This window comes from Patagioenas fasciata, chromosome 2 (genome assembly GCF_037038585.1).
Source record: "Patagioenas fasciata isolate bPatFas1 chromosome 2, bPatFas1.hap1, whole genome shotgun sequence".
Lineage (NCBI taxonomy): Eukaryota > Metazoa > Chordata > Aves > Columbiformes > Columbidae > Patagioenas > Patagioenas fasciata.
Window position 1 is genome coordinate 92,089,036 of NC_092521.1, and position 15,008 is coordinate 92,104,043.

At 42.5% G+C, this 15,008-nt stretch overlaps 1 protein-coding gene across 9 annotated transcripts in view; it reads left to right on the forward strand.

Moving 5' to 3' along the window:
* Positions 1-15,008, forward strand: part of RREB1 (ras responsive element binding protein 1) — a 126,524-nt gene that overhangs the window by 56,154 nt on the left and 55,362 nt on the right. For all 9 annotated transcript variants that reach the window (XM_065830765.2, XM_071804552.1, XM_065830766.2 and 6 more), the window contains 4 exons: positions 2,311-2,430; positions 3,715-3,917; positions 8,505-8,594; positions 9,920-10,083. In XM_065830765.2, coding sequence (XP_065686837.1) covers positions 2,311-2,430; positions 3,715-3,917; positions 8,505-8,594; positions 9,920-10,083 — 577 coding nt within the window. The remainder of the gene's footprint in view (positions 1-2,310; positions 2,431-3,714; positions 3,918-8,504; positions 8,595-9,919; positions 10,084-15,008) is intronic.

Genomic DNA, 15,008 nt, shown 5'->3' on the forward strand with positions numbered 1-15,008 from the left:
CAGGAAGATATTTAGATTCAGAAATAGAATAACTGTTGGTTCATAGAAATTATGAAAGGCTCTAGTAGCATAATACATAGTTTTCCTCCTGAAAGAACAGAGAGAAAGCTGACAGGTGTTTCTGAAACAGAAGGTAGGTAGGTTAAGGTATGCGTGTATGCCTGCATCTTGTCTTTGTGATGAATGTTTCCCGTTTTCACTGTTGCTAAAAGCACCACTAGGAATTCTGACTCTAGTTCTCTGGGAAACTGCTCAGCTATCTTAAAGTTACCTTGGCCAACACAGGAGTCTTCACAGTTACACAATAGATTAACTTTTTCCAGGATAAATCAATGGTGACATTAATGTCCTAGGTGTTGACTGAAAGAGGAATGAATAGGTCTACTTTGGAAGGAAGAGTTATTTTGTTTGGTTGGGTTTTTATAAGGACTAAAGCACTTACTTGCATTGTTCTAACAGATATCCCTCCAAATAATTTAAACTGGTCCTTATTTTTGATGGTGCTAAGCAGATGAAGCAAGCAACTTAGAAAATTTAGACCAGTCTTGAAAACAACTCTTGTGCTTATTCTATTCAAAATTAAGTCAGCTACCACATAAGTGGTTTAAAAAAAAAGACATGGAGGGGAAAGAGGCAAAAAAAAAAAGAAATTGCTGTGTTTTTCTTGAATATGATGGACCTTTTTTGAAAATAAACAAAATAACAGCAAAGTTATGACAGTTAAGGACAAGCAAAATAAAGACAAACAAATAAACAGCTCCCCTGATTACTGGAGAAAACAGAGAAGGACGGGTGCTTGGCCTCACCTTGGGTCAAGAAATCTCGGTGTCGCAGGGACCACTAGTGTTTTCTTAGCAGAAAAATGCAAAAATAACTAGGGAAGAGTTACCTTGAGTTGTTCGGGATGGCATAAAACTGGTCTTTTTGTCTGTTTTTGAAGATGCGAATTGAAAACAGTGTTTGTTAAGAAGTTGATGTTACCCAGAGCCTCAGTCCTGGGCTTAGTCTGGTCCTAGGTTTTGTCTCTAGACAGCGCTGGCTCGCTGTGTCACGTCATCCGTGTGCTGCTCCCAGGGGGGTCAGCGGTTGGTTCAAGGTGGGAAGCTGGAGTCTGCTGCTTTACCTGGCATAGTGTGAAATGAGGAACTGCTGCACATGAGCCAGGCCCCTTCTCTATGTCTGCCTTTTCTTGTGTACTCTAAAATGTCAGTAGCTAGGAGAACATAGTCATTTATTGTTTGTAAATGCTGTTCAAACAGCATTTGTGTTATGTGAGTGATTTGCATGTCATCCTTGAGAATATGTTTTTTTAAAAAGAAAGAAACCCTGTTGAGTTAACCACAGTTTGAGGTTGCTTTCTGAAAAAAAAAAAAAAGAAAACCTGTTTTAAGTTTGCTGGATGTGGTTTGTAAATCTGAGATTATGAAATATCCACAGTGTGTTTGTTTCCACAATGAAATAATTTTTTTGCTTGTTGAGGTTATAAAGGTGTATTTATCCATTAAAAATGTATCAGTAGTTTTCCATATTACAAATAACCCTTTCTAGAGGCTATTGCCGTGGGTGCCGCGGGCAGAGAACTTCTCTTCCTCATGCGTCGATCGTTCCCCGTGACCTCTAAAAATGATGTTTAACTGCCCTGTCATTCTCCAGCCAGAACAGGCATCCTTCCTGAAACCCCAATGATAACATGATAAGTTTGTGGTTTCAGAAAGGGGTGTGGAGAAATTGTGTCGGCACGTACGATCGTTGCTTATGTCTTCAACTCATCTGGAAACCTTGGGCAGTGGGTGTGAGGAATGTGGTCCCAGAAACCCCAGTAGTCATTTCACCACTGCTATAAGGAAGAAAAAGGTCACCATGAATTCATGTATTGGAGTGTATGTTAATCCTCCGAGAAGAGAGGGGAGAGGAGTGTGTGTATGAAACTGAATTAATTAAATTCTCCAGCTGCAGAATATTCTTCCAACTTCTTAAACAAATGTTGCGGCCATCAGTGATATGCTAGCTTGCTCTCTCCTTCTCTCCCTCCTCCTTTTTATGCTGGCTGAATCCTGGGGACCCGGCTGGTGAGGGTTTCCTCTCTTTGTTTGCATGGGTTTCACTGCTGGCAGAGGCAGCACCAGCTCCCAGCCCAGTGTCCAGCCACCCCTGGGACTGGGCTGCACTGGCACTGTTGATGTGCTTCTCTCCTCAGACCTACATACCGCTCAGGAGAGCCCTCAAACTAAAGGATTGTAGTCTTATTTTGCTAAAATGGCTTCCAGAAAAACTTACTCGCTTTCTGTTTTTCCCTTCTCTCTCACGTAGTGCTCGAGGGTGCTGCTGAAGAAGAGTCTGAAGAGCCAGACGCTACTGTACAGACTACACTAAGTGAGGAGACCAGCAACCAAGAAGAGAGCCACAGTCAATCAGGGGATAAAAATGAAGGTAACTGGTTTGACTAGCTCTATGTGACTCTGTAAATTAGGGCATTGATTAAGGCTTGTTGAAACATTTCTTTCCTATCCATACCCCTTATCTCTGTGAAGAGTATAAGATACATTGAGCAGAAAGCACTGGTGCATAGATTTCTTTCCTCATCACTAACCTTTATCTGTCTGCAAAGTACAAAATAGGTTGAGCAGAAGCATGGGCGCATAAATACTCACCTACCACTGCAGGCTTCCAAACTAAGATTTTCTTGGCTCCCAGTTACTTGGCACAACATTACTTAGCCTCAAAAAAACACCTGTTTATAATGCTCAAACTTATCTTCCAAAGACAGTATTATGCAGAGATCAGATGTTCGCAGACAAACATGTTCCTCCTTGTTCAGCCTCACATCCACTTGCGTTACAGTGACTTTCTCACAACACACATTAAGACTCTGTGCTCTCCATCAGAGGTGACAGAGCAATAGACTTGAAGGGTGTGTGTTTGGGAGATTTTTTGGGGGGGCGAAAGGAGTGGTTAATTTCCTTTTCAAACTCGAGGAAAGTGGAAGGCCTTAACTTTGTGTTTGATGTGTCTGTATGTTCAGAAACCAGAGATGAGATGTTAGGTGTGTTTTGAATTCGGTATCTGAGACAGGAGCATCCCTGCTACACACAGAATGTAGCAGCTTTAGCTGTGGCATTAGCCGTGGGTGTAACACATATCCTCAATGGACTGATGTGGCTTGGCAGACCAAAAAGAAGAAAGAATCTACATAGATGCCAGCAGTGGAATTTTGCTAATTTAGCTTATTTCATATATAGAGTTCGCTTAAGCTATGCTAGAAAGAGAACCCAGTACCCTACACTGTGTTACTAATGCCTTAATTGTGCAGTTCTGCTCAAAACACATTTCCTTGAATGATTGTGCTTGCCAGAGTAAGCATTCATCAGTACTGCTCTACTAGTTCATGGTGGTCACAAGGTACCATGAATAACGCCATTTTACAGTGAGAGAGTTTAAGGTAAATGACTCTATAAGCCCCATACTGAATTAAGGTTGAAAATTAAGATAATGTGCATGTCTTGTGAGATGAAATGTACACCTTGTCCTGTGCGTTCCAATATAAGAAACTTTTCCTGTTACAAGAACTCCAATTATTATGGCCTGCTTGTGCTCCATGATGATCCAGCAGAATGTGATGAAAGTTAGAGGCAGCTGAAAATACTGTGGTGCTTTATTTTTTTCTTTTTCAGATGGCTTAGAAACTCTTATGCGTGCTTTTGTTTTTAATTCCAGAGAAGCAGCTGGAAAGCTTAAACAGCTACAAGGTATCACCAAGCTCACCAAACAGTTTGGACGGAGCTGACTTGTCCTCCATTGACGCCATGATGTCAGCAGTGATGAATGTGGGCAAGATTGCTGAAAATGGTGGGAACTCTCAAAATGTCAAATCCCCCTCAAAGTCTCCTGCACCAAATCGGATTGGCAGGAGGAACCAGGTATGTAAACCCAAATGCAGGGAGGGAAAAGGGAATACAAGTAGCTGCATGGGAAGTGATAAGACATAATTATGTTTCTTTGATTGTTTTGCCTTTTTTTCCCTTAATGGGTATTTCTTGCCTCTGCCATTGCTCTTCTGTGTATGTTTTCTGGTGGCTCTCCAGAACATAGCTTTAGAAAACTGTGAATTGACAGGATCTGCTTGCTTGGATTCACATGTAAAACGTTTGAGCAGAAGCTCCAATATCGTGCTATGGTGAGCTGGTCTAGCAGATGCCAATAGCAGAGGCAAAGCCACTTAAGAGTTCTTCCCCACCACATCCTTTCTCCAGGCTCTTGCATTTGCATGAGCTGTTGGGGCACCAGTTCATTTAATGAGCCGAAGAGAAAATAAATAACGTCAGAGAGGAGCAGAGCGGAGTGGCAGGGTACTTGGCTCAGCCGTTCTGTGGGACCCCTCATGAGGTGTGCAGCTCTCCCTAGGGAGGATCCAAGAAGGTTAAAGGTGGTGCTAGAACAAACATCCATCAGGATACTCAGTTCATAAGTGTGTAGTGTAAGGTGTTTTTACTTCATTGTTAATAAAACTATGACGCTTTTATCAGGTTTTATCCATTTATCAGTCGATGGCACCAGTTCATAGCAATATTGATCTAAACAAGTGGAAGGAGAGAGTCATATCAGTTAAAGCTGTAATTATTTATATCCATGTTTTTCTCCTGCTGGGCCAAGCCCTAATAATGAAGATGCTCCGAAACAGCAAGAAATACCCCAAATCCCTGTGTCCATTTGACTTTAGAGCTTGTAGGGAAGCACAGAGAATTTGTAAATGAATCAAGATGTTACAGAGACCAGAAAGGTTGAGAAGCATGACTCATGTGATGTTCCTATAGTAGTTTATTAATAGCTTGCCAAGTAGCTGCCCAGTTGACAGACTTATGACTTGTCTTGGGTTTTTTTGCTTGAAAGGGGTTAAAAATGATTAACTGTAAATGAACATTGTTTAATGAAGAGCCTGGGCAGTACGTGGGCAAATGTGTTTGTAGGATTGTATTGTCTAGCAGCTGGCTTTGAGGTTTATTTGCAGTGTTTCCACTTAGGGGTTGCCCTGGTTCCTTGATTTCATCATGTGAAGTGGGGCATCAGAGTTCAGACTAGTCTCAGTGGCAGTGCTATTACACAGCTGTCCGCCGGTACACCATGTGGTTTGGCTTCAGGGAAGTTTATTAGCGTTAGTGACCTTTATTCCACCTGATATTTCGATGGGCATCGAATCAAAGGAAGCTCAAGAGTAAATGTGACAGGATTAAGAGGGATTCGTACAGCATAAAAATAAACAAATACATTGAAAACATAGTAAATAGCCTGTTTGTTTTTAGGCTGGAAGATTGTTATCACCAGAGGGGCAAATGGCTACATTACTGAGAAAGTAGAAGTGAGATGTGAAATATTAAGTGGATATCAGTCTGGTTAGCAGCCTCTAATACATGGAATTTCCACTTTCAGTGTAGCAGAATGAAAGCACTGAATTGTTACAGTGCATAACAGAGCGTGGATCTCAGATTCTGGTCAGAATGTGCCCCTTATTATAATTTCAAGGATAAGAACAGTCACCTAGTTTTCTGGCTCTGACTGCTGTTTCCCATGAGTTGGCAGTGAAACGTTTTGCCCTGAACCTTTGTCCCAAAGTCTATGGTTCTCTTTATAATGCTGACTTTATCTTGGCTCTAGTCTACCCATAATCTAATAAATGTGTTCTCACATCAGTCTACATCCATTTTAACTTCTCATTTACTTTGCTCTTGAAGAAAATAAAAAGTATGACAAACGTGTTTCTTTGAGCTGGAGAAAAACAAATAAACCTAATGCACAATTCCAAAAGCATTTGCCATCAGTTGAATGCAGAGCAGTTGTGCCAGGTTGACTTAATAAAGGGAGAATAGCTAACAAATTAGGTGCTAATTTTATCTTTCAGTTCAGGAAGCATGTTTTCACCAGCCTGGCTCCAGCGGGTTAGCTCAGTGCTGTGTTTCAAATTTGTGAGTACTTGAGGGTGCTTTTACAGTAGGGATGCTGAAGTTTTTTGGTCTCGATTGAGTCAGTCAACAGCATTCCTGTTGTAGCTACCCTGGATTTGCTTGAGCTATGTTAGGGTATGCGGCATGTACCCTGTGTGACCACTGGAGAAAGTTTGGGTTTTAGTTAATAATAAACCCCAGATTCAATACTAATCAGCCCTGGCTGAGCTATAGTGTGTTTCTGATCTTTGCTTCAAGGTGAACCAGTAATTACTCTATCTTCTGTTAATTTGCTGATTGGAAGAGCAGGCAATCTAAAAAGCAGGCTTTGAAACAATCAAGCGCATCATGTAGAACTGCAACACTCGTTTAAAAGGGGAGGCAAAAGTGGTAGGTTGATAATTTCGCAGAAATACCCTGGGGATTAAACACCATCTAAACTGTCAGCACAGCTGCAGGGATTTTCCTCACGGCACAGCGTGTTTGTTCTCTGTCCTGAGCCAACTTTAACAGGGTTGCAGTATAATTGGAGCTGAACATTACTCCACAGACAGGTTGCATATAGTAAAATCAAAGTTCTATAAGTAGGATGGAATGCACATGTGTGAATTATATGTTTGTATATAAAAAGTGGGGGGCACTGGGATAATGCATTTTAATTTTTTGGGGGTGTTCATAATGGCAGCCTTGCTTGCTTTCTGATGTTTTGTGAGCAATAGTATGTTAGGCTTTGGCCCGTGTGCATGAGCTACACTGATTAGTTTTAGGATGGAGAGCTTTTAGGATGGAGAGCCCTGAAAAACGGTTAGAAAAAGATGTACAAGAGAAACCATAGGGAGGAGTGGGAGACCCTAATCATTGCAGTCCTGGTCCATTTAGAAGTGAAGTCACAAGTTTTGATTACTTGGGGCAAAATGGGAAAGTAGCTCTTCATCCAAATCCACAGGTCACTGAAATAAATAGAAAATTTTTATGGCCCTAGTTTTGAAAACACAGGGTTAGATTTTTGATATGGGAATCTCCAGAATGGTTCCCCGAATCACGTAGGAAGGGATATTCCTTTACTGAGACTTAAAATAGCCTGCGTCAGCACCTTTCTTCCTAACATGCCAGAGAACTTGTCACAGAGGCTCAGGTTAGTCGTTCTCAGTGTTCTCGACAAATGCTTATATCTGACAATCTGGGAAGGGTTGTTGCTTCTGAATTGATGAGGGCAAAAGAGCTGTGTGGAGAGAGGAAAAAACATAATCCAGATGCACTCATAGCCATCAGCTCCCTCCTGACCAAAGAGCTACTGAGGGTGGTGCATTTTTTTGTTTGGTTGTTGTTGATGTGTTGTGGGGGGTGTTTGTTTGTTTTTCCTTGTTTTCATGTTTTTACTTGCGATACTTAAAATAGCCAGTGAAGAGGTTCAGTAGATTGTGTGCTTTTGGCATAAATGTTATACTTCCCATCGGTCATACAGAGATGGTTTTTGTACTCTTGTCACCAGAAAACGTAGGTAATGGGCATTGGATATCTAACTGGTGAAGATTTACATCATTCTACAGCAAACTGAGGTTTAGTTTTTGGTACCAAACTGTCTTCCTTTTAGTATAAAGGTGTTGGTGCTGAAGCCGTGCCTGGGCTTCTTAGTGAGGTGCTGAAAATACCCTGTATGTCATGCAGTAGCCATCCTCGCAGATAATTCAGGCAAACACCTTTGGTTCCTGCAGGAGTGCCATTTTGTCCTTGGCTGGAAGAGTGGCAGCTTGCTCAGTGTCTCAAGGGCATACTTAAATCCAGCCGAGCTCTCCACTCAGCTTCATTGTTTGCACTCACGGTTTGACCACAGTTACTCCTGATTCTCACCTGGGTGGAGAATAACCGGGTTCATAATGTGTTCTTTTTGAGTCACGTACACTCCTGCATTGTCACCTCTTTCTCGCTATGATCTCATCAGATCTTGCAAGCTTCAGAAGGGTTGGGCCTGGCCCATGTGCCTGCATGGGATGCTTCCAGGAGAAACACAGGATGCTAAGGGAAATGGTGCTGGTGATTCAGTAAACGCCGTTCTTCCTTCTGAGTCAGCTGCGGAGTAGAACATACAGCCCCTAGAAAAGGGAGCCGAGCTAGTGCTTTGCTGTCAAGATGGACTAGAGAACCTGAAGTCCCGATGACTTGCGTTTATTAAAGATCTTTTGGGAAGATTAGTGGCATCTGCCCCCATATTCTGGTGGTATTCCAGTAATTACTTTCTGCTCACCTAAATTCCTGCTGGCAGTTTGAGCTGGTCGCAATAATTGCCTTCGCTTCCTGTCCTAAACTGCTACCGCAGAGTATCCATACACTGTTAAAACAGCTGCTGTACTTCTACGGTAGTGTGAATGGCCCCTATTTATAAATTCAGAAGTTTCTGAAACTTCCCTGAGGGATCTATCAGGATGATAAATGTATATGTGCAAATTGGTCTGTTAGCAGTGGCCTTTTGTACTGCCGATGGATTATATTTTTTTCCATCCCCAGCAGTAATAGCTTTTGAGTTTGTTTATATCTATATTCTTTCTGATTCATTTGTTTTGTTCACAGGAAACAAAAGAAGAGAAGTCTTCCTATACCTGTCCTCTGTGTGAAAAGATTTGCACTACACAGCACCAGCTAACTATGCACATTCGTCAGGTATGCAGAGTGTCAGTTCTTGATTTCTTGCTTTTTGTTGAGAGTGGTTTGCCAACGTGCATTTTGCAATGGTGAAAAACTCCATGTGCAAACAAGAGATGCTTCATTATAACTTTATTCAATTGTATTGCTTTTATTCTAGCTTTCCCCTTGCATTTTCTTTAAAAATAACCCCACAAACCTAACCCCAAGGTGGGTAGTTCTCCTCCCTTCCTTCCCCACCACTCCCCCCTGCAGTGGCTCAGACAAGGATGTATGTCCTGTTCTGCATAGCTTAAGGTATCCCAAGGATCCGGAAAACCACTTCCATCATGAGGCATAGGTCCTGTTTTCTTATCCTGTTTGAGTACAGATCCTTTTACTGCTAATGCAAATTAAGGACCAGGAAGACAAAATTTTTAAGTTCTCTCAGTGTAGAAGAGCCTCTCAGTCCTTTACACGGTGTTGCAATTTTGTGATGCAGAATTAAAAATACGTTTTTTTTAATGGACGATGCACTTCATTGTGAACTACAGGCCTCTTCTTGCTCCTCTTGAAATATATGCATAGGTTATAAGGAGGTTTGGCCTATTCTATGTCAGAAGGTTCTGCTTTGGATGTTAAGGTTGTGGTTCACCACTGAGAGTCCACTAGATACTTATTACTTCAGTTTTTCCCTCTTGTACTGTAACTGTTACTTAATTTTTTTCTTACTCTCCTGGTTTTCTTTTGGTGTGTGAAGAAATCTTCAAATCTCTGAATGCAAGTAAGAAAGAGTGATACACACAGCACAGTAACTGATGGCCATATTTTTGCCCTGAAATGCATTCTTATGCCCATAGGAGCCTGCATATGCACTGAGAAGCAGTTTACTTCTGTATTCTTACTGTGCAGTCAGTTAAAAATTAATATATTTAAAGAGTATTTGTTTTCAAGTGTCTTCTGCCATGAATTTTGTAATTACATCCTTTTCCTGTTTTCCCCTTACCACCCCCCCACCCCCAAACCACTGCACAGCTTAAAGCATCTCAGGGTACCCTTTGTCTGATGGGTTGTTGCTGGATCCCTTTCCATCCCCTCCTGCCGCACACCCAGCAGAAATGCTGCATGTTGCAGGGTGTATGAAACAGCTACTTGTGCTGGTGCATTAAGGAGTTAAAAACCAAGGGTGGGATTGGAGTTGAGGGAGGGCTGGGAAGGAGAGGTATACACAGGGCACACCTTTATATAAGGTATTGTGCCAAATAGCTCTTTAAAGCTGCTTTTAAGAAGTTTATGATTCTTGTTGTTATTTTACTGGGACTTCAGAAGGGGCATTCAATGAAAAAAATCATTGCTTTCTCTAGCATAACACTGACACTGGAGGAACAGACCATTCCTGCAGCATCTGTGGAAAGTCTCTGAGCTCAGCGAGCTCCCTTGATCGCCACATGCTGGTGCACTCAGGTGAAAGGCCTTATAAATGTTCAGTATGTGGACAGTCCTTCACCACCAATGGAAACATGCACAGGTGAGTTCTGACCGTGACCCAGGAGTTTGGAAAGGATTACAGGGTAGGGGCTATTTTGTTTCCTTGGAAGGACTTGCAAGCTGACTAGAGGCACTTTCTTGGGCATAAAATGTGGGCTGTGATGTACAAGTATGGCATGGCACACACACACACACACTGCAACTACTAGGATGCTTAGGTTGTGGGAGGAAGTCAGAATTGAGAGAAGTCTTCCAGCTCTCTTTGCATAAGAGTTGTTACAGATATCCAGAAGTATCGCTTTTTTATTTTACTATTATTATTTTGAGAAATGGGATAGATTTTTCTGAGGACAAAAACATAAAGCCAAGCTGTATAAGAGCTTCTAATTTTGTAGCTTCAGAGTTGTGGATGCAAATGGTTCTATTGGAACATCTGTGGTATTGTATGTTATGTAGTTAGATATTCAAGTGCTGCTGTAAAGATGCCTTTTTGGAATAATTGATCTTGTTTTTAAATACATACATCAGTAGTTGCTTGTCCTGTAGGCAACTTACTGCACTACAGATCGAGAAATTCTCTGTAACCCAGGTTGCCAAACGTGTTTCGTGCAGTTTCGTTCATAGGGATGTAGTAATATGTACAGTTGTCAATGTGAGAAACAAAATGTTAAATCACATGGATGTTCCTTCCCCTCTCTCATCCCCGGATTCTGTATTCATTTATTTGCATGGGTGGAACATCTCAGAGATGATTAAGACTTTGTGAATTCCCACGTAGTTTTAGTCCCTATATCAAAGAGATTACAACCTACAAAGAAACTACAAGACAGGTGGGGGAAAGGAATATAGCTTATAAGCAAAATGACAAGAGTGATGGTTACAGCCTGGTTCTGTGTGGGAGGAAAGAGATCTTGTTTCCTAGATTGTTACCAGTCATTTTCCAACCAGTGTGCTATAGGTGGAATGAAAGGAGTGATTTTGGTGACTATAGGAAAGATAATGTAATGTGCACAAAGGAAGTAATTACTGCTTGCGGATTTATCTTTTCTGTATCATATTTCCAGCTTAAACCATTCTGTGAAAACAGAGGAGAAATGGGAGGGAGTGCAGTTTTGTAATTCCATATTTATTTAACTTTTACTGGACTGGAATTGGGGAGAGTTGGAGAGAGGTGTAAAATGAGAAGGGAGAGACACAAAGACGTTCAGAGGAGATACTGGCCTTGGGCGTTGAATACATCACATGTCTGACTCATCTGACCAGAGGTGTTGCAAGCCACATGTTTGCCAGACTGGGTCATTATTCTGTCTGCTGTGGGGAAGGCAGGGCAGCTGCTGAGTTGCAGCTGATGTTGCTGTCAGCATCCAAGGGTGAATTCCACTGCCAGGACTTAGGGGTGGTGGAACACTTGTGTCCAGGTCCTCAGCCTGAGCTGCTTGCTGAAGGGTTGCTGGTGGGGTTGGTTTGGCTTTTTGCTCGCTGGGCATCTGCTCATCCTCTCCCAGAAGCAGGAATGGGAGATTTCCCCTGAGACTTGACTCAGGTCTATCAGAAGCTGATGTAGTCACCTTTACTTATGGGGATTTCCCCATATGGCAACTCTTCTGGTGCTTTAGTAGATTGGCCAGAGTTGCCAGGCTGAGTGACTTGCCCAGAAGAAGTGAGTACCAATCAGAGCCTTCTGGTAAGAAGACTGCTTGGTTTAAAATTTTTCTTTTAATGAGATCTTGCTTGAAGTTACCTGGATGGAGTGCTGTATTTACTGACTGCACTAAGAAGGACCTATGTTCATGCAGGGAAAAAACTTCCTATTAAAAGTTACTTCCATCTGACAGTTTCCAGTCTGCTCTGTAAAATTCCTTTTCTGTAGGCCCACGCCACAGCAGATCGGTGGGACATTGCAGAAACCTGTTACTGAGCTTGGTGGCACTGCAGCAAGTGACCGTAGGCCTGTGATGGATAAGATCCTGAGCACACTGAAACAGTCTAGTTTTACTAAAGGAGGATAGTGGTTAGCAGGACTGTGCCACTGATTTGTTTTTGGTCTGGTTTGGATTGGTTTTCAGTGAATAACCTTTTCTTGTTGCTATAACAGAGTATAATAGTGAATCATGATGCTAAAGTGGAAAGCATAAATGTGCAAGTAGGCAGATTAGTGTAAATGCAAAGTGAAATGAAATTTGTTATCTGGTGTTATGGCACACTCACAAGGAAGAAGTTCATTTTGCCCACCGGGTGCTTCCTTCTGAAACAGGTATTTCTAGTCTTAAGATGGTGTGAAGTAAATTCTTTCATAGGCATCTCAAACTCAGCTGTAGCATCAGGTCCAATGGGCTGCCAGTGCTGTGGATGAATGCCTCTCACAGCACATTCAAAACTGCTGCTGCCTCAGGATCCCAGAACAAGGACCTGCTTGCCAGGTCCTGCCTTGTGTGCAGCTCCCACAGGCCTTGCTTGTGGGGCTGCCATGTCTGTTCTTTTGCACCAGCTGGCCAGACGGATGATAACACACATCCATTTTTCTCTGCTTTTGCACTGTTTTTGTACTACAGTATCTAAGAAGTGACAGATACATACCCAAAACAGCAGAGAGTAAGATTTCTAACCCAAGCCTGGCAGCCAGCATGTTGATATCCCTGGAGACCTGCACAGGGTGTGGGGTCAGAAAAAGATGCTGTAGGTTTAGCACAGAGTCATGAATGTGCTACCGAAGAATCAACGTAGCTTATAAAGATCCTGCAGGAGCTTCCCAAACATTCATGCATTTACAGCAAATTTAGTGCATGGGACAGAAGCAAGGGAGAAGTTAGTCTGACAGTATCTGAACAGGGGTAAAAATGTGTAGGCATATGCTGCATACATCCTCTCTTACCTTGCTCCCCCTCTGCCTTGTTCTGCCTCTTTATTTAACTGTCTATGGTATTTTTTTTAATCCAGACATTCAAAAGGCCTTTTAGGGGGAAAAGTCCAAGGGAAATACTGTGCCGCAGGAGTGCTTATTGCTGTTCTGTCACAGGATGAAATTTCTGATCCGTTTTTCCACCTCACAGCAGCCAGGTCATTAGACATTCAGCTGAGCAGAGAGGGGAAGGAGACAAGTTTTTGTTGCTTTTTGGGGTTAGAAAATATCAGTCTTGTTACACTCTCAAGTGCCTATCATCTCCATCAAAAGCAATTTTTCTCTACCCTCACTTTATTAAGGGAGAAAAAAACCCTCCAGAGCTCTTGTTTGTTTCTCTTTTGCATGACATCTAAACATTTTTGCAATAGCCAGACTTTTTGTGTAGTGAGAATGCTATTTTCTGCCCACCTTTTCTCTGAGGTACTCTAGCTGTGCTGGGTGGTGCATGTGCTTCTCACCTGTGAAATTGATGCTGCCCTTCCTGACTCCCACAATACATGACACTTCATTTGTAAATGAGTCATAGCCTCTCACATAAAGTCCTGTTTCTTTTTGTTGTGCTCCTTGGCTCCCTGTCAACAAGTCAAGTTGAATGGGCACAGCAGACAAGGGTGGAGGGGGAAGGTTCTCTTTTGGAGCACCATTCAGAAAAAGGAGGTTAAAACCTGCTTCCTTTTCTGACCAGGGTCTCTTGGCCAGGATTTTTCAATGGGGAAGTATGAGCCTGGGGCATCTTAGAAAACTCTCTTACAGCTGCCAGACTGCTCAGGAATGGCCTGAGCCTCCTGTGGGGACAGTCACTGTTGAAGAGAGCAAAGGGCTCTGGAGGGTGCTCAGTGTCCAGCATGAAAAGCTGATTTTCTCATTCTTCTGAATCTGTCATCAGGCTTACTGCCTTCATGTCAGTGCTGCTCCTCCTGTTTGGGGAGGGTTGTTGCAATCTGGCATGATATCTGGGAGATCTGTCAGTGTCCAGTATCAGGAACAGGAATTCATAGAATGATAGAATCATTTTGGTTGGAAGAGACCCTCAGGATCATCAAGTCCAACAATAACCTAACCTAACTCTAGCACTAAACCATGTCCCTAAGAACCTCATCTGAATGCCTTTTAAACCCCTTCAGGGATGGTGACTCCACCACTTCCCTGGGCAGCCTGTTCCAATTCCCGACAACCCTTTCTGTGTAGAAATTTTTCGTAATATCCAATCTCAACCTTTCCTGGCCATTTGCTCTTGTCCTATCACTTGCTACTTGAGAGAAGAGAGCAACACCCTCCATGCTACAACCTCCTTTCAGGTAGTTGTAGACAGCGATCAGGTCTCACCCTCAGCCTCCTTTTCTCCAGGCTAAAATTGCTCTGGAGGAGGAGAACTGGAGATGATGCTGAGTTTTTCACAAAGATTTCTTTTTGACCAGTGCTGGGAAGAGCATGTTGCCTTGGAAGTAGCCAGCCTTCTAGCATCAGGGACTGATTTGGGACTTGGGGGGTTGTTTTCTTGGGGCTTTTTAGGAATTTGAAGGAAGGAGTTAGATCATAGTAATTTTGAGTTCAAAATTCCCATGACTGGAATGGTACTGCAATGATCAGTACATAAGAAAATCTGCAATTTAAGATATGCTTATTCTCACACTTTTACGCTAGAGACACAGACACTGTGGCTTTCTTTTAGTCACAGTAAATGAAAGTTGACTATTCTCAGATGTCCAGCAGGAGCATAAACTATATGGAAGAAGTGTGTGAGGGGGTATATAAACAGTTTTCTGTAGCTCTGAAAGATCTGGGGATTTCCATAGTAATGTTTCAAATCAATAGATTGCAATTACTAAAAGCTTTCCATCTGTACTGTCAAAATAGCTCCCTCGGGAGTTGTCTATGAATAATACCAAGTCTGAGGAGCCCTTTTAGGTCCAGACTCTGCCACCAAAGAGGAGTTTGCAAGCCTTTTAATCCATCTCCACTGCTGCATCTCCCCAAAATGCAGACAGAGGAGTTAGGCTGCTGCTGTGGGTTTTAGTGGTGGTGGTGGTGGCTTAGTGAGGGGCCTTGAGGTAGAGAAAAGC